General features: G+C 41.3%; 1 protein-coding gene and 1 long non-coding RNA gene across 2 annotated transcripts; one reads left to right on the forward strand and one right to left on the reverse strand.

Moving 5' to 3' along the window:
* Positions 1–982: 982 nt before the first annotated feature.
* Positions 983–19,848, reverse strand: st8sia4 (ST8 alpha-N-acetyl-neuraminide alpha-2,8-sialyltransferase 4). The gene is made up of 5 exons (XM_014144958.2): positions 19,586–19,848; positions 14,338–14,469; positions 10,438–10,695; positions 8,600–8,893; positions 983–5,272 (listed from the first exon to the last, which is right to left on the reverse strand). The coding sequence occupies exons 1-5, from the start codon at positions 19,696–19,698 to the stop codon at positions 4,993–4,995; spliced, it is 1,077 nt and encodes a 358-aa protein (XP_014000433.1). The 5' UTR covers positions 19,699–19,848; the 3' UTR covers positions 983–4,992.
* On the forward strand, positions 10,543–13,792 carry LOC123726604 (uncharacterized). The gene is made up of 2 exons (XR_006758671.1): positions 10,543–10,732; positions 12,508–13,792. It is a non-coding gene; the product is annotated as an uncharacterized lncRNA (long non-coding RNA).
* Positions 19,849–21,022: the final 1,174 nt, after the last annotated feature.

Consider the following 21,022-nt stretch of genomic DNA (forward strand, 5'->3'; position numbering starts at 1 on the left):
ATGTACCTACTTCTTCCTCCTGAGTATGTGAAATATTAATTTATCTTAATGAGTATATTATACCGTGTATAATGTTCTTATCATCCCACCAACAAGGGTAGGCGAAACAACATTGAAGGAAGTGTAGCCTACATCCCATTGATTTCTAATGGTAGGCTTAGTGCTCTAGGAATTACATTCCATAAAAACCAACATTACATTAGGGCCTATTTATTTATGTTTTGATAATTAGAATCTACATTTTGTATATATTTTTTTAATAATCAGGTAATATGTTGCAGGTTATTAGGGTATTACCTTAAAACAAATTGGTTACAATCTGGGCGTGATTGAGAAAGGGACAGGGGCTCAAACTGTGTCGCTTACCGTGCAGAGACGAGCGTCAAACACACTGCCACAAAAGCACAGGCCTTAGGACAGACAGTGCAACGCTGACAAATGCAGTGTTACAGTATTCCCTTTCTCTCAAGCAGCATCCTCACCAAGCCACAAAAGCGTAGAGAGAGAGCGAGAGCACGCTTTCCCAACTCCACGTGAGATCACTGGAGTGAGCCCACCACTGCCATCAGTGTAGCAGGAGATAGTGAGCATCAACAGGGACTCGAACCGTTCTGGTCTCTGGGCAGAGGCAGGGCAACGCCCACATACACTGGGTTACACTGGTAATGTTACAGACTGTGGCCATCATCTTTGTGTATAAGGCATTTGCTATTATGGCCTTGTGATTTGGACAATCATGTAACATGACCTGGATTTTAACCTTTATTTAAAGCTTTTTCATCAAACGGTCCTCTTTTCTTTTAATGTCAGGTGGTCTAGCACCATCCTCAGTCAATTGCTTTCATTCTTGGTGTCATTCTAATTTCGTGAAAAGGATTAAAATAAAGTTTAAAATCTAGGTCATGTGACATAATAGGCCAAAACACAGGGCCCTAGATGGACGTTTAAACATCCATGAATAATTACCCTATCAAATGATTACTTCAATTTACAAGTTTATTAACTTTTCTAAAACGCATTTTCACAAACATAGAAAACTGACATAAAAAAGAAGCTGTAAAACAAATGGTATCAAATTTTACCAAAAAGGATGAAAATCTACCACAACATTCAGCACCTGATCGGATTGACTCAAACTACAGGTGTTACATATTCAACATCAAACAAGAATTGTATAAATTACATATTTATGAACAGTCAAAAACTGACACATGGTGTAACAAAGCAAACGAGGCGTAACAATTTCAGTCATTTCAAAGGCTTGTGGCAGTATTGAAGAAAGTTATTTAACCTTATGTCTCGTTATAATGGTTAGCCTACCATAAATTAATTAACATTCATTGTTTTCCTTATTCAATGTTACCATGTATGTACATTTTCACATTCTGTCTAGGTCATTGTCATTGACAATGGTTCACTTACAAATGACCTGCCACATATCCAATTACATCAGTATTATTCATTACAAAGCAAAGTTTTTGGACATTTTACATAATTTATGCCACCACATACCAGAAGTTGGTGTCTTGCAGTGGAGGCTGGTGGAAGGAGAAGTTAGGAGGATGGGCTCCAGTCTCCACTGGTGTCCAGGGCCCGTATTCATAAAGCAGCTCAGAGTAGGAGTGCTGATCTAGGATCAGTTTTTCCTTTTAGATCAGAAAAACAGTACATGGACAGAGAGGACATGGTCCCAGACTAGCATTACTTCTCTGGGAAGATTTATGAATACGGTCCCAGACTTTCATATATAGGCCCCTAGATACATACAATCTTTTAGCTGTAAGCAACTGGACTTTCAAAATACTGAGAGTAAAAAATAAAAAATAAAATAAAAAAATTTAATTGGCATGTAAAGAAAATGTAATTAAGAATTCCTTGAGCATACAATGGCTCTTCGAGGCAGATCTTTTTGAACATTCGTTAGCATTTGCATGACATCATCCATATTGTGAGATAAATGCGTTACATTCAAGCCTATTAAAGAACCTGGGAAAGGGCAGTTGTCTTGACATTATGTAAATACAGGAAGTTGAAGTTACTACAGGATAGCATGAGCATGCAGCAGTTCAAATATATCAAATATCTAAGAGGTACTTCTGTGTGAGATATGAAAGAGATTCAACAGTGAAACAGACTGATGTTGAATCCTGTTACTAAGAACAATCCTGTTACTAAGAACAATCACCGAAAGATCTGATTGCTAATGAATAATTCATAGGCTTACATAAAATTCCATACCTCTACCTCTTTTCTATCAGCTTTTTTCTTATACATTTTTAGACTTGCAGTGGCTCATAGGCCAATTGATTCCAATGGTATTAGGCTGTGTTTACATTCAGCTCTGTTTAAAGGGGAATGGTAAGGTTTAATTAACTGGATCAGATGAATCAGTTTTATACTCCCCCGGGGGTCATCTGTAGAGGCTCTGCAACCGCTTTGTAACCTCACAACGCACCACACCGCAAGGTGCAATACTTTGCTTAAGTGATAATGCCCGAGAAGCCAGTGTTTGGAGGATATATTGGCACGGGTGCTGTTACGCCCTAGACTTCTTCAATATATCCTCCAAAAACCGGTTTCGAGGGCATTATCACTTTTATACAACATATTCAAATAATGATTAACATATTTTCATTAAAAACATTATTTTGATTAATTTATTCATACAATTTTATCCTTTCACAAGGTATAGTCCCGACACAAATCTAGGGGTTGCTACCCAGGCCGGCTGGTCGTTCGTTCTATCGGTTCGGTTGCCAGAGACGTGACCCAGTCGTTCAGTCTTTATGTTCTGTATCTATGGACGCGACCCAGTCGTTCAGTCTTTTTGTTCTCTATCTATGGACAATCTTTCTAAATGCTCCATTGCCATACTGGCTGGCAATGTTCTTATCCCTTGCTTGCTAGCTAGCCAACTACGGCTAACTTACAGTCACGTCAAAAAGTTCAGCCAGAAAAACAACAAAGTAGCTTCATTTGCATTTGTTTACGCTGTTTTCTAGTAACATTTATTTGGATACATCCATAACAATGAGCTAATGAGGCGCGATTTCGCCTGGCATAGAAAATGTGCTCACTCGTCAGGACACTGTTGTTCAGAGGAGCTAGCCAACAACACAGCTAACACAATCACTTCAAACTGAAGCTGGAAAGACTGCAAACTACCTGCACTTCCTTTCGTTTGACCTTTTTTCAATTTACATTTCTTTGTATATATCCATGAAAATTATGCCAGCTGATTCATGATTTCAACTGGCTGAGAAACGCTGTCTGTCTGTCTCATACCGACTCCCAACACATTCATTACTTTCGGACAGCTGGAGATCGAATTTGAATACTGAAACAATGTTGCAAATGTAGGAGAGACAGACAGCAAGGTTTATACAAATCGTCGTTGTTGAAAACTAAATGTTAGTCTAAAAGAAATGTGAGATAATGTCTCGATGCTTTTTATAGTGGAGATCAAGTATATAAATTGCCTGGCTGGGCTGATGAGACAGTGGATTGCGCAGTTAGATGGAACAGAGTAAATAGGCATTTTAACGTCATAGATTTAGCCGGTGATAATTTGTGGAAAAGACACCGACTGGAATGCGGTTTCAATCAATCAGCATTCAGGATTAGACCCACCTGTTGTATAAAGTCCAATAATGCATACAAATTAATAACAATTGTCTAAAAAGGCCTAACTTGAAGTACGTTTCCATTCCCCTTTAACATGCAAGTTTACAAAAGGTGTGTTCAGATAACATGAGATTAATCACTTTGAAACAGCATACATATTGAAAATGTATAAATTAATCTGACATCTAGACAAATATAAAAATAATTTTGCCCTGAGGCTTCTAATTCCTAGAAAGTTCAGCTGTGAAGAACATAACCTTGTTTTGTAGTGAGGGCAAATAAATTGGCATGAGATCTTTGGAATCAACTTCTCTGGGCACATTCTTTTTTTTTTAAATATCCCAAAATCTAATTTACTGGGCATAACCTGTATTCTCTGCTTTTTCCTACTGACAAAACACGCTATGGCGACGAAAACGGTTGAAACCAGCGGGTGGCCCAGCGAACATGCCCACATTGGCATACATTTGATCATTTTCAAGCCTTAAAAAGGTATTTAGGGAACTTGTTACATTACATCAGAAACACTACTTTCTCATGTCACTCATTTAAGTTTTTATTTTAAAACTTCATCATTGGCAGTGTCCAAGATCAGGTGGACTGATATGGGCTAGTCCTGCGTTGAGCTGGTGTGGGAAAGCCCTGCGTTGGGCTGGCCTGTGTTGGGCTGATGTGGGCTTGGTGTGGGAAAGCCCTGCATTGGGCTGGCCTGTGTTGGGCTGATGTGGGCTTGGTATGGGCTGATGTGGGCTTGGTGTGGGGTAGCCTGTGTTGGACTTGTTGTGGGCTAGCTCGTGTCGGGCAGATGTGGGCTTGCCCACCGAATACCCACATGGGGCCAATGGAGTTAATGTTTGCTGGGGGCCGTCCTATTGCCTCTGACCAGAATATCCCCTTGGACTGTCATTTTCTGTTCATTTCCTGATGATTCCGCATGTTGAATCGCCACCATTGGTCGACACCCAGCAGGTAATCGCTAACACACCGCGTCCACCGCTGCTTTTAGCAGTTGGTCTTTGTGCTTTGTCTACTAGACAACTACTGTAATGACCAATGTAGAAATCCATGGTATTGTAATCAATCTGGTTGTCTCTGATGCTCCATCCAAAGAATTGATTTCCTGATTTCTCAGCCATGATGCTTACAATGCCAAACCTGACATTTATATAGACTAATAATTTTTCAATTACATTCTTTGTTTTGTACCTTTATATTGTTAGTTTAAAAAAAGGCACGCTCACTTTTACTTACTACTTTTGCAATTATTCATAATCAACTCAGCAGTCTTACAGCCTTGTGTGCTTTCTAGCAACGCAAACAAAGTGTCAGTGTGCGCCACAAACTGGCACTCTGTCGAGGAAGAGCACTTTAAGATTCACACTTCGAAGTTGTCAACTTCAGAGCTCCTTTGCTGTGCAGCATTTTCAGCGTTTTGAACTCAAGTGGCATCCTGTGAGGGCCTGCGTTGGAGAAGTATCGATACTTGAGCATGTCGTAGTAATGGTACTTCACCATATTTCCATTTGCGTCCCGCGGAAAGGGCCAGAATCCATACAAGTGAATCTCGTCGCAGAAGCGCGTGGCCAAAGTGTACATCAACAATCCGGTGCTGGGCCGTTTGATATTGATTTTGTTTGTCAGCCAGTACCTGGAAAACAAGAACAAATTGTTTTACTAAGCCTCGCTCAGACTTACAGTAAACATGATTCCATCACTGATACAGATGGCTACAAACATCTCACTGCTATTATCTCTAGTAATCCACAATATAACAGCAGAGTGCCAAGGTACGTATTCCCTAAAACACTCAAAATGGCCCCAATTCTCTGTAGTAGCCTAAATAATGCTGGCGGCAATGTTGTTTTGTGATAGAATAACAGCTCAGACTACTAATTGAATGGAATGACAGCTCCTCCGTACTCAAGTTATATCCACGCCGAAGGCTTATGGGCTGCATCCTCGGAGGCTTCAACACATCAATGGATTCGAAACAGAAAAGGGAAATTTTTGGAGAGAGACTCCCAACGACTGATGAATTAAAGAACAACCGACAGTTTTCAATTCCCAAGACAGATGTGTGTGTCGAGGAGAATGATAATTTGGATTGGATGAAAAAAATAGCACATTCTCATGCCGGGGAAACAAATCCAAGTCCTTATTACTATAGACCAAATAAACCGACATACCTAGATCATTATTTGCCTCTGCAATTGATATTTTTACAATAACACAATGCACTGTCCAGTGAACTGAATATTGAGCCTGAAGTGTACAGGATAAAAATATTATTTGCAGTGGGTCAGTGCCCAGTAAACATGTACACGTCTGGTTCGGCTGACATATGTAATGTGGAGAGCGTTTGCACATTGGAAAGACATCACAGAGATATTAGAATAGATTTTAGAACGTAGACATTTGAAATACATCGTCAATACTCTTGCCTATCTTTAAAAGATGTCAAAACAACATATTCCTGATGTATCCTGTACACGTCGTACCTACATTGAGGTTTGTGTGCTATCTGAGTGGCTAACACTTGATCCCACCCAAATTATCACAGATAATGGTAATTATAAAGGCCAGTGCCGTCCTAAACGTATATATTTGATTTACTTTAAGCCACAATCTTTATTTTTCAGTCAACGGCAGTCTGCTATAGACTTGGTTTGCTATAAAGCCGGGAGATGGGGCTTGAGAAATGTAACCACTCTCCATTTCATGGATACAAGGACTGACAGTCCATGAGGTCAACATGACAGTTTAAACCACATTTTGAAGCTATACACATTATTTGTTTACATAGACAATTGAGAAAAATAACCTTATTGTTTTGTGTCATGATAGACACAATTGAACTATAAAAAGCCATAAGTAATATTCTTCTAGAATCACTCAGTGTATATTTACATAGTGTATATATATCATTCATTTAAACAATAAAAAATGGCTGTACCTATCACAGGTTGGGCCTTCAAATGAAAACCATTTTGATAGGTCTGTCCCATGGACCTGTTAGCCATGTCCCTCCTTCAACCAAACTATATTTAGCAGCGAGGCAGGGCAGCAGAAAGACAGAACAGAAAGAACACAGTGCTTGGCTGCTATGGCAACTCACAAGGACATCAAATGAGCCCATAAAATCAGACAGTCACAACCTGTGCCCCAGGGGGAACTCTGCACGGCTAACAATCAACCCACAAAACAATTAACTAATCAACCAGTCAATTGGACAATTAATACATTGCTGTGAATTTGTCCTGGGGGGAAATGACAACCGTCACAATGATCCTCTCTTTAACTCCTACAGAAAAGCTCGAGCTCGTAAACCGTATGTTCGTGATAATAACAATGTTTCAAAATAAGGTCTCACACACTTTCTCCTTTCAAAGACGTTTTTCCATAATAAGGTCTCACACACGTTCTCCTTTCAAAGACGTTTTTCCATAATAAGGTCTCACACACGTTCTCCTTTCAAAGACGTTTTTCCATAATAAGGTCTCACACACGTTCTCCTTTCAAAGACGTTTTTCCATAATAAGGTCTCACACACGTTCTCCTTTCAAAGACGTTTTTCCATAATAAGGTCTCACACACTTTCTCCTTTCAAAGACGTTTTTCTCATCACTCCTTTCACTGCCTCTATCCTTTCCTCCACGGCTCGCAGAGTTCTACATTGGAATTGAATTGAAGCCAATCATATTTGACATTGTCTTACACCTAGCAATCTATCTGCGTATGAAGACATGAGCACAGATGGAAATGTAGCCTGCTGAGAAGACATGTGGAATGTCATGCTGATTGTAGCGTGGGGAGATGTGATCGGCGGGTTGCCCGGTTACTTTAGCATGCTGCGTGAAGCGGTGCACACTAACACGACACACTGCAGGACACCAGATTCATGGGGATTTGGACACCAGATTCATGGGGATTTGGACACCAGATTCATGGGGGTTTGGACACCAGATTCATGGGGGTTTGGACACCAGATTCATGGGGGTTTGGACACCAGATTCATGGGGGTTTGGACACCAGATTCATGGGGGTTTGGACACCAGATTCATGGGGGTTTGGACACCAGATTCATGGGGGTTTGGACACCAGATTCATGGGGGTTTGGACACCAGATTCATGGGGGTTTGGACACCAGGTTCATGGGGTTTGGACACCAGGTTCATGGGGTTTGGACACCAGGTTCATGGGGTTTAGACACCAGATTGAAATTCATTGATATTTCCCTTTGGAAAAATGTGGGTTTCAATGAGATAAAAACAAACAGAGAATGACATCACTGGTCCATCTCTAGGTGTAAAAATAATGTTAAAGGTTTAGAGAGGCAGGTACTTCAGTCTAGCCTAGTCTACAATCGGTTTGTGCCGTCTTGCCAACTGTCACGACAACGTGACAGTGACCAACAATTTAAAATGGTTCTCTCCCAACACAATTTGCAATTAATGGCACATTGATAGAATGCATTAGACCTCCAGACCTCAGATCTCAGACCTCTAGAGTTCTTCCCATAGAGTCCCTTATTCCCGACATAGTGCACTACTTTTGACCAGGGCCCCTCCATTATATAGGGAATAGGGTGTGTGCATGGCTTACTTTATACTGAGCTGTAAGTTACAACCAATTGTATAATAGGCAAGCATTTAATGGCCCACAACTCTTTATGAACAGCTACCTGACTGTGGGTGTGTGTGTGTGTGTGTGTGTGTGAACATACTGTAGTGTATACCGTATGTGAGAATGTGTGTCAATGTGTGCATGCATATACATTACCAGTCAAAAGTTTTAGAAAACCTAAACGTTTTTTGGTAACTACATGATTCCATATGTGTTATTTCATAGTTTTGATGTCTTCACTATTATTCTACAATGTAGAAAATAGTACAAATAAAGAAAAACCCTGGAATGAGTAGGTGTTCTAAAACATTTGACCGGTAGTGTAGTACACGTGTGGCAATCCTCAACTCACCCTCTCACCACGTGGATGAGCCTCAGTGACGGGTAGGCCGTCCTCACCCTCAGCTTCCTCTTGACGATTAGCTCGTTGACGCTCTCCACGTGCCTCTCTCCTCCCTTCACCATGAAGGCCGGGATCCACAGAACGCTGTCGTTGAGCCCCCGCAGGCGCTGGACGAACCTCTCTGTGTCCGTGGCGTTCTTCAGGCCGCCATACGCCCTCTGGATGACAGAGGGGTTCATGGTGGTGAAGTCGGACCGCAGCCCCACGTCCTCGGCGAACTCGGACAGCGGCGGCAGGTTACAGCTAAATCAACAACGAGTCATTTCAGAAAGGGTACAACCTCGAACAGCGTTGCTCTTTCACAATACCAATAAGCTTAAAGAGGGGGAGAATAAATGTTGTTCTTTGTAAGGGTGGTCAAACTTCAAAGTCTTAACTCCTGGGTCCTGGAGAAGCTTAGTGTTAACGCTAGTTTTTGTCCCAGCCCTGCACTTACACACTAACCTTAGATTAGTTATATCAGGTGTGTTAGTGCTGGGCTGAAACAAAACCTTGTGTACACCCTGTAGCTTTCCAGGACCAGGAATAAAGAGCAATGTTCTAGAGAGGCTAGGATTGTACATACAACACCACTCAATACTCTGCAAACAATAGCTTTGGGCCCTGGTCAAAAGTAGTGCACTACTGTTACTGCCCTACCAAGCAAAAAGACAGTAACTGCTCAAAACGTGTAACTGAGAAAAAAATGCTTTTATTTACCTTGGATTCACAGTAACTTTATGCAGTTACTGCTAACATGACCCCCATTTTCTCCAAAACACAATAGAGGCAGGATACTTGTCCACATGATTAAGCATGTATTTAATGTAACAATAATGACATTAACTCATTTTAGACCAATTGAGCAGTTACTGCCTTTTTGCTTGGTAGGGCATTTTCAGGGATAGGGCTCCATTTGGGACGACATCATTATGTCTGAACTGGGCTGATGGCACAATGGAAATATTGGTGGAAGGTATTTCCTTCCTCTTTACTGTGCTTTTCTCCCACAACAGGTTGTGGTATCGCATCATGAGTCAGACTATTCAAAAGTAGCATCTTTGATCCACGCTAACAGTATGTGCTTCTGGCTTTGTCTGTTTAATATTCACAACAGCCATTTATGAATCATAACAATCTTCTTATCGATGTCATGTCATACAATATGACATATGAACCTAACTGTTATAAATGCTCAGGTAATTTAAATTCGTATCATCTAGTCATTTTTTATGTAAGTATCACTAAGCTGGAGGCAAACCCAAACACCAGACAAGAGAAGAGTGATGCTATTTTTCTGATTTAATTTAATGTGGCCGCATGGGCACATAAACCCAAGAACCCCTCATTAAATGCAGACAGGGGAATAAATTGACCAAGCTTCTGGCTAAGAGCCAGTCTCCTTAAGTGTTGATCCAATATGTGACTTCTATCCATCAGATAATGACAGCTAATATTGTCATTACCTTGAGTGTTTTCTATGAACATATATACATTCTGGAGGTGTTAACCATGGGCTAATGACAGCGGAGGGAAACTATATTATGGCTTTTATGCCCAGGCAAAAAGATCCAACCTTTTCTCATAGAGTGTCAGAGAATGTCTATGCCTTAACTGCGTTAAGAAGTCCCAATCTTGGTAAAACATAGACCAGACATGGTAGCATTAAAGGGATCCTATCATATGATTCAAAATGCATCATCAGTTTGTGGAGCTTGAAAACTTGAACGCTGACATACAGAATATGAACAAAAAAAACTCAAAAGTGTTTGAGTGAACTATCCTTTTAAAAAAGGCAGCAGCAGTACCGTATGACAAAGTCATGGCTGTCGATTTCCTTGCCACATCCGCTGTTGAGAAGCACACCGGAATTGCCCACCACCGCGCACGTTCTGAAGCGCTTGTTTTTGAGCGGAGAGACGTCTGGTAGCAGGCTGTGAAGCGTGTGGGAGACGTTGAGCGTCCGGCGTCTGTCGAGGACGTAGTGGATAGTGTCGCCTGGTTTGAAACTGCTCTTCACAACCGAAACGTCCCTCTCAGCATCCAGGAAACGCAGGACATCCTTCCTGTATGTTAGTCAGAAGAGAAGTGGACTGTAGTGAAGTAAGTCAACTCTTAATTCATGCCTGATTTCCCAGAGACAGATTAAGAGAAGTACCAGACTGAAAAGCATTCACAATGGAGAACCTCCATTAAAAGGGCTTTTTAGTCCAGAACCAGGGTTATTCTGTGTCTCGGAAACCGGCCTAATGGGTTTCTCCATTGAAAGGGCTTTTTGGTCGAGATTTGGGCTTAAGATACCCTTATCCCATAGACCTACTGTATGATAGACTTGTCCCATAGAACCTCTGTATGATAGACTTGTCCTAATAGACCTACTGTATGATAGACTTGTCCCATAGAACGTCTGTATGATAGACTTGTCCTAATAGACCTACTGTATGATAGACTTGTCCCATAGAACCTCTGTATGATAGACTTGTCCTAATAGTCCTACTGTATGATAGACTTGTCCCATAGAACCTCTGTATGATAGACTTGTCCTAATAGTCCTACTGTATGATAGACTTGTCCCAAAGGCATACTGTATGATAGACATGTCCCAATAGTCCTACTGTATAATAGACTTGTCCAAAATGCCTACTGTATAATAGACTTGTCCAAAATGCCTACTGTATAATAGACATGTCCCAATAGTCCTACTGTATGATAGACATGTCCCATAGGCCTACTGTATGATAGACATGTCCCAATAGTGCTACTGTATGATATACATGTCCCATAGGTCTACTGTATGATAGACTTGTCCCATAGGCCTACTGTATGATAGACATGTCCCAATAGTGCTACTGTATGATATACATGTCCCATAGGTCTACTGTATGATAGACTTGTCCCAAAGGCCTACTGTATGATAGACTTGTCCCATAGGCCTACTGTATGATAGACTTGTCCCATAGGCCTACTGTATGATAGACTTGTCCCATAGGTCTACTGTATGATAGACTTGTCCCATAGGCCTACTGTATGATAGACTTGTACCATAGGCCTACTGTATGATAGACTTGTACCATAGGCCTACTGTATGATAGACTTGTACCATAGGCCTACTGTATGATAGACTTGTCCCATAGGCCTACTGTATGATAGACTTGTCCCATAGGCCTACTGTATGATAGACATGTCCCATAGCCTACTGTATGATAGACATGTCCCATAGGCCTACTGTATGATAGACTTGTCCTATAGGCCTACTGTATGATAGACATGTCCCATAGGCCTACTGTATGATAGACATGTCCCATAGGCCTACTGTATGATAGACATGTCCCAATAGTGCTACTGTATGATAGACATGTCCCATAGGCCTACTGTATGATAGACTTGTCCCATAGGCCTACTGTATGATAGACATGTCCCATAGGCCTACTGTATGATAGACATGTCCCATAGGCCTACTGTATGATAGACATGTCCCATAGGCCTACTGTATGATAGACTTGTCCCATAGGCCTACTGTATGATAGACTTGTCCCATAGGCCTACTGTATGATAGACATGTCCCATAGGCCTACTGTATGATAGACATGTCCCATAGGCCTACTGTATGATAGACATGTCCCATAGGCCTACTGTATGATAGACATGTCCCATAGGCCTACTGTATGCGCTGCTCTTCTACATGACATGGCAATGATAGAAGAGTTGGCTTCAGCACATGATAAGGGTTTAGACAGTCTGTTGACAGTGATTGATTCAGTTCTTTTGATGTTGGGGGATGACACCTCTGTTCTATATTTGATGAAAATATGTCACAGTTCTCCGGTTGTTAATGATGAAATCTTAATGGGGGAATGTTCTGTTTTGATTCATTACAGGTCTCCTGTTGTGACAGATGTAAGCATGTATCCAACATGACAGCGACAAACAGTATGGTGTCTCAAAAACATCTAACGCAAAGCAAGATGATGAAGAAAGAAACCACAGTATATGAAGCACCCTAAAATGCTGGTGCAATGTGTTCCAGTCAACCTGCTGCAAAGTTTGAAACATTAGGTGGGCCAGAAAAAAAAACATGAAGATAAATGAGCAAAAATAGCAAAAAAGATAAATGAGCAAAAATGGCCTACATTTTTCACAGCGAGTCAAATAGCAATATCTTGATTGGCTTTGTAATTACAATATGCTGCATGGGGGGAAAAAGGAAGCACGGAAATCAGTCCCAGAACAAAGGCTCGGCTAAATGGGCAAAGAGCCTCTTATGTCATACAGTAATGAGAGTTTTGCAGTTTTCTGTCTCTTTTTCGCTGTCTCAGAGGGCTATGTGTTCTATTGCAGTCCAACGTCGACGATTCCCTAGACACGGAGACAGAGGGGCAGGCCGCTATTCTTAGGCATGGAAGGCACATTTCCACAATAAAAAGAAAAGTTGTCTCACCGCAAATTAAGCGCATACGCAGTTGCGTAGCCAGAAATTAGCTGGTGGGTGGGCCTGCAGCTAACTTCCTTAAATTATAGACATTTTGCAATAGGGCAAAGTTTCAGTTTCATAGCTAATCTCATGCTATTCTACACATTATGCCATGAGGCTGAGAGAAAAGTAAAGCTAAAATAAATGTGTGTTGGCTGTGATAAAGGCACTGGATTATGAGCGGTCTTGTTTGCTAAATGAACAAATGAAGTAAGCTGTGGCATGGTGCATATAGCCATAGAAACACAGTGACAGATGCCTCAATGCAGTCATATTCACAGCTTATCGGGGGTGTGGCTTTCAGTTAGTTATTTTTGGCAACACATCCCGTGAGAGTGAATGTCATCCCAGTTCACCTGTTATGTTATATTTCATCAAATCTGACTAACCCAGTGCACTGTTTGCTATAAATTCTATCTGACGGTGTTTGCATGTTTAGGTAAAACAGTCGGTGGCAAAAAACGAAGACAACCTTCTACAATGACAACCTCCCCAAAGTTACAGTATAATACAACAGTGTTGTAAGAATATAATAAGTATCTCAACTCCTTTATGATATCATGTATAGAAATAGTACACAGACTTCTTCAGAAGTAGTACATAAGTAATATAGACTTATTGACAAGAGTGTTTGTAATGAAAAGGAACGACCTTCGGTATAGATTCTTATGCCATTAAATGCAGTCAAATTAGATGTACGAACGTGTTGACTCTGGTTGAACTGTGTCACCAAAGCAATGAGCTTGAGTTAATGTTGACCCTGACAATGATTCATCCTCCTCATAGTCTCCAGTGGTTTCCTACTGTATCTCTACGTCCCAAATGGCACCCTATTCCCTATACAGTGCACTACTTTTGACCAGGGGCTTATAGGGCTCTGGTAAAAAAGTAGTGCTATGTAGGGAATAGGGTGCCGTTTTGGACGAATCGCATATCGCTGAAAGAAAGGACGTGCTTTGTTTCAGGTTTTTTATACTACTGGACTTAAGACAGGAAGGTTGTCTCTCTTTCTGTGTGTGTGTGTGTGTGTGTGTGTGTGTGTGTGTGTGTGTGTGTGTGTGTGTGTGTGTGTGTGTGTGTGTGCCACTGAGCAGAAGACTGTACAATGGTGGTGTATGAGGTCAGTAATCCTCGGACAATGTGTGCTCTTGGGGCTAGTGGTGTAGAGAAGATCTCCATTGTGTCAATTCAAGCCTCTTTTAATCCAATATCAATAACTGGACAAGTGGTGACTCACCTTATCATGAGAACTAGTGAGGAATTGACCCGCCATCCTTCGACCGAGTGCTGGAAAAAGGAAGGCACACCACTCCTGCTGCTTTTCTCCGAACTATTGACCATAAGTCTTGAAGTGCCGAGTTCACTGTCGCTGAAATGAAAAATATTATAGAAAAAAAAGACTTTATTGTCCAATGTCCCCACACATGAACGAGTACTTGATCCTTGACACACACACACACACACACACACACACACACACACACACACACACACACACACACACACACACACACACACACGTCCAGGTTCTTTGTTTTAATGTGATATGATTTCTCATTGAGGTGATTGCACCAGTAATTACATTGGAATGAATGTCAGAAAAAGGTACTAGAGAGATAGTGGACTAGAAAAGAGGGCTTGATTTGTACAGCAGTACACCCTGAGTTCCATGCGCACCCAGTCTTTTGTCCTTAATATGAAAGCTCTGTTGTTTTCTGAAAGAGATACCGTGAACCCACTGTCAGTTTGACATTGTTTTTCATCCATCACACTGTACAGTCTCTCATAAAGGTGTGTGTGTGTGTGGTACACACACACACAGTTGATTGTCCTTGCTTGGGCTACACCTACTCTTGGCAAGGACAGTTGATTTTGGGAAGGTTATTTATGTAACTTCCTTTATATTTAGAGACGTGCTCTACAGAGAAAGTCATGGCAGCTTTCAGAGTCTTCCAAAAACAAGTGTACTAATATCTTTAACACATATGTACGTGTGATTAGAGTGAAGCACCATTCACAAGAATACTTTTACTTTTCTGAAAGAGCTACTCCCAGTCCATTCGCCTACCTTAACATGTCTATGCATGGTTACCCCAGTGAACAAAGCCGCGAGCCCCAGACATTCTCAAATGTTATATGACTCACAGCATCTGACTCACAGCATCTGCCAGGGTTGCCTGGGATCAATGAGGCACGGTTGTGTGTGAACTGACGATCTTCAACAGATATAAGTGGACACAATGGGAAATACCCTACTGTTGGGACTTAGCTGTTCACACGCATAATGACCACTGAAGTTACTTCCTATTGGTTGTTGCAACCTGATTAAACTAATTGTTTGGCTTAAAACAAAAACAGCTTGGATGTTCAAATGTGTAACCTTTTAGGCTAGCTGCAGTGGTGGTTCAAGAGACAATCATCTATAGTTTTTCTAAATCCTTGTAATACTAATTACATTTTGAACAGTCTTAACTCTCATGAACGGATAGGACAACATCAGTTGATAGATGGGTTGTTGTTTTCGTTTGACACTTCCTGCTTAGATTGGAGAAAAAGGGAACCGCAGGTCTCTTGCGTAGGCTCACAGTCTACTGCTCAGTGCCACACACACACACACACACACACACACACACACACACACACAGAAAGAGAGACAACAGTAGTATAAAGACCTGAAACAAAGCACGTCCTTTCTTTGATGGTATCATCCTACTGACTGGTGATTGTGTGCCGTTCTGGCTCGGACAAGACGGCTTACTTACCTACTGACTGGTGATTGTGTGCCGTTCTGGCTCGGACAAGACGGCTTACTTACCTACTGACTGGTGATTGTGTGCCGTTCTGGCTCGGACAAGACGGCTTACTTACCTACTGACTGGTGATTGTGTGCCGTTCTGGCTCGGACAAGACGGCTTACTTACCTACTGACTGGTGATTGTAACCTAATTATTACAATAATTTAAACCTCACTTCTCTTTTATAAAGCTTAAATGAACCCTTCAGCGTTAACTTTAACTGAGTGGGAATAAATGGGAAGCTCTCCAACTGAGGCTTGTTCATACAAGAAATCACATATTTTCAGTTCCCGGTAAAGATGTAAATACCATTTCTTTGTGTACTCAGAGCATGCGCAGACCAGCTGTCTAGAGTGTTTACGGACATATTCAATCTCTCCCTATCCCAGTTTGCTGTCCCCACTTGCTTCAAGATGTCCACCATCCTTCCTGTACACAAGAAAGCGAAGGTAACTGAACTAAATGACTATCGCCCCATAGCACTCACTTCTGTCATCATGAAGTGCTTTGAGAGGGTAATTAAGGACCATATCACCTCCACCTTACCTGATATCCTAGACCCACTACTATGCACATATCGCCCCAACAGATCCACGGACGACGCAATCGCCATTGCACTGCACATCCCACAAGAACAAGAGAAATACCTATGTAAGAATGCTGTTCATTGACTATAGCTCACCCTTCAACACCATAGTGCCATCAAAGCTCATCACTAAGCTCGAGGCCCTGGGTCTGAGCCCCGCCCTGTGGAACTGGACTTCCTGATGGGCCGACCCCCAAGTGGTGATGGTAGGCAACAACACCTCTGCCACGCTGATCCTCAACACGGGGGCCCCCACAGAGGTGTGTGCTTAGCCCCCTCCTGTACTCCCTGTTCACCCGTGGCTAAACACGTCTCCAAATCATTCATCAAGTTTGCTGAAGACACAACAGTGTCTGATAGGCCTGATTACCAACAAAAACAAGACAGCCTACAGGGAGGTGAAAGCCCTGGCAGAGTGGTGGCAGGAAAATAACCTCTCCATCAACGTCAACATAACGAAGGAGCTGATCGTGGACTACAGGAGACCGCAGAGAGAGCACCCCCCCATTCACATCGACGTGGCTGCAGTGGAGACTGAACACTGGTCACTTTAATAATGTTTACATACTGTTTTATCCACTTTATATGTACAGTATACACTGTTTTCTAGTCAAGGTTCATCCTATATAACTACTGCTGTACACACCTTTTCTATTCATATATTCTCCATACACACCATATTATATATATTCTCCATACATACATACATACATACATACATAACTGTTCAAAAGTTAGTATGTATACCACCGTTCAAAAGTTTGGAATCATTTAGAAATGTCCTTGTTTTTGAAAGAAAAGCACATTTTTTGTCCATTAAAATAACATCAATTTGATGTTATTTTAAATGGACAATTTTTTTTGTTGCTTTTCTTTCAAAAACAAGGACATTTCTAGAGTGACCCCAAACTTTTGAAAGGTAGTGTACATACACACACACATACCATTATATTTGAAAGGTAGTGTACATACACACACACATACATACCATTATATTTGAAAGGTAGTGTACATACACACACACATACCATTATATTTGAAAGGTAGTGTACATACACACACACATACCATTATATTTGAAAGGTAGTGTACATACACACACACACACATACCATTATATTTGAAAGGTAGTGTACATACACACACACATACCATTATATTTGAAAGGTAGTGTACATACACACACACATACCATTATATTTGAAAGGTAGTGTACATACACACACACACACATACCATTATATTTGAAAGGTAGTGTACATACACACACACATACCATTATATTTGAAAGGTAGTGTACATACACACACACATACCATTATATTTGAAAGGTAGTGTACATACACACACACATACCATTATATTTGAAAGGTAGTGTACATACACACACACATACCATTATATTTGAAAGGTAGTGTACATACACACACACATACCATTATATGCTGTACTTTATATATGTTCTGAACTCTGACTTTGTTTTTGGAATATGTGCCTATTGTTTTGTATTGCCAGGTATTATTACTGCACTGTTGGAGCTAGAAACACAAGAATTTCACTGCACCTGCGATAACAACTGCAAATCTGCGTACGCAACCAATAAACTTTGATTTGATACAGATAACTGACAAAATAAAGGAAACATCAACCTAAAGTGTCTAAATAGGGCATGGGCCACCAGAACAGCTTCAATGCTCCTTGGCATAGATTCTATAAGTGTCTGGAACTCTATCATCCATCATTTGGTGTTTTGATGGTGGTGGAAAAATCAGGGCATTTGGTGTCATTACCGACCGCAATTCAGGTTTTTCTTGTTGTGGGTGTTCCCTGATATCAGGAAACGCCCATTGATACCTGCCATTGGTCAGTTCTGGTGTTCTCGACACAGATGATTTGTTGACATAGCAGGTTATGGATAATTGACGTGGCTGGTTAGGAGGCTGAGGTTAAGGTTAGGAAAAGGGTTATGCTTAGCTACAATTGTCAAGAACTCTTGTCCCGACACAAAAGAAACGGCCAAGGACCAATGGCGCGTAACTTGAAATCAAGTAACGCCTACAGTATATCAGAAAACACCCCTAATTGCGCTCCGCAATTACACCCTTCTCATCTCAGGCACAACCACCGACTGTTTCCTTGTTGAGAGTCAAACAGGACATGCGGGTTCACGCCTAGTCGCCCTCTTAGAGGAACAGCAATGACGAAACAGTCAGTGGCTGTATTTGATGAATGTTTTATTAAAAAGTATGGATTTCAGCAAACAAAGAAAGGCACGCAACAACAAAGGACAAACCTAGGTACACAGTAAGAGTTTAAGAATGTACATTTTTGAAAGAGTCAGAGGTTCATTTTAAAAAGAAATAAACTCTAGTCTGCACTCAACTCAGTGGAGGAGTTGAGGTACATGGCAACCTTCACCTGTACTCAGAGCCCCAAATATGGTATCCTTAAACTAGTGATTGAGTCTTGAGGGTTCGTAACACACACACACACACACACACACACACACACACACACACACACACAATGTTGTAAAGCATAAGATTTGATTGATTTTGTTTGCATTCCAGTATTTTGAACAAAGCGAAATCCTATCAACTAAAAAACTATATTTCTCTGTATAATGAGATTTTGTCCCAATGTGTGTGGCTGAGGCTCAGAAGGAGACAGTCCGTCCGCATGCCTCATCGACTCTGGAGCATTCAGAGAGAAATGTGTAAAATCTTTGAAGAATCCACTCACATGCCACAGTCAATATGATACCAGCCAATTAAATAACTAGAAAATACTGAAGAGCAGCACTGTGTCGTTTTGACATTGTGCTCACCGGTTCAGTTCAAACAAAGGAGAATTAAGCGTCCATCCCAATACAATTGCTATGGGCTGGACAATGGCAGAGGTGTCCAATTGCAGGACACTGGCACAGATCTACCAATATACATCTAAACAAAGTCCTAAAAACGAAAATGTATCACGAGGATACATTCATTGACCAAGTCTCAAAGTAGAAAACCTCTGCAGCGCGCCTTATGGTAATACCTGTGTTCCCAAGCGTGTTCCAGCTATTCTATTGGCCATATCGATGGCAAAAGAACGTATCATACCCAGTGACTTGAGCTTCCTGATGTTCTTCACTTCTAGTTATTTCTTTCGTCTTGTAGAAGATCACCAGGATGCTTATTGTGCAAATAGTCCAGCGTTTCCGTGAGAGACGCATCTCGCAGAGTGAGTGACAGAATCCTTAGCGATAGATTCCCCTTTAAAATCCTTTATTGGTTAGATTTGTCCCCCTTCCGAAGCGCTTGTCTCCTTCTGCTGCGCGCATTACCATGACTTACAGCAACTACACCATATCCATCGTATGAAGCCCATCTTTGTGATGGAAAGGCAACGTAGCCAATCATCTCACTCCGTTTTGCCCATGCAAATGATCGGGGTTTTCTAAACCAATGGTTATAGGGAAGGGCGTCAACTTTCACTTTGAAGTTACGTTAGAGATCTATAGCACACTGAGCGTGGCCAGACGTAACATTTAACAGATAGAAAGACCGGTAGACCGGTAGACGCTGTGTAGGCGGAGGAGCTCTGGCCGCCTTGCTGACTATCGCAAAGCCCAGGTCTGCAGCGCATGTGCCCCCATTTTCTGTTCAAACATGGTAACAGTTTACCTTTATCCTGCGGGTATGAAAACATTAGGATGCAGTTAAAACTCCTTATATTTACATTTTAGCTGACGTTCTTAATCAGATAAATTTACAGGAGGGTTATGTGCCTTGCTCAAGTGCACATTAACAGATTTTTCACCTAGTCGACTTGGGGATTCAAACCAGCAACCTTTCGGTTATTGGCCCAATGCTCTTAACCGCTAAGCTACCTATCGACTTCATGAACATACATGACCACTTAAAATGTCTTATTTCCAGGTCTAAAACAGTCCCTGATTAGAGGAGAACAATGAAAAAATACCTTGGAACTGGCTTCAAGGTTCAGAGTTGAATTTGAGGGCCCTATGGCCTAGTACTGGCACAGAATACCACCGACATGTAGACTACACCACTTGGGAGGAAGTCTTAGCATGACCAAATGGAGGGTTAAGAAAAATGAACGACCAATCAGATGTTGAACTGTCAGAATATAACTCTGGATCTCTTGAAGGACACACTAGGAAGTCAGAAATGACTCTAAACATCAACTAGTAGGTTCAGAGAAAGGCCTGGATGGAAGACAACCCTGCTGATGAGAAGTGAGACAAGGATGATGCAAGTGAGAAGATGAGAATAAAAAAAGGGGTGAGTAACCAAGAGAGTGATAAGCTTATTCTATTCAAAGAGACAAATAGAGAGTGATAAGCTTATTCTATTCATTCTTGACAAATAGAGAGTGATAAGCTTATTCTATTCATTAGAGACTAATAGAGAGTGATAAGCTTATTCTATTCAAAGAGACAAATAGAGAGTGATAAGCTTATTCTATTCATTCTTGACAAATAGAGAGTGATAAGCTTATTCTATTCATTAGAGACAAATAGAGAGTGATAAGCT

The sequence above is a fragment of the Salmo salar genome, chromosome ssa01 (assembly GCF_905237065.1).
Source record: "Salmo salar chromosome ssa01, Ssal_v3.1, whole genome shotgun sequence".
NCBI classification, from domain to species: Eukaryota; Metazoa; Chordata; class Actinopteri; order Salmoniformes; family Salmonidae; genus Salmo; species Salmo salar.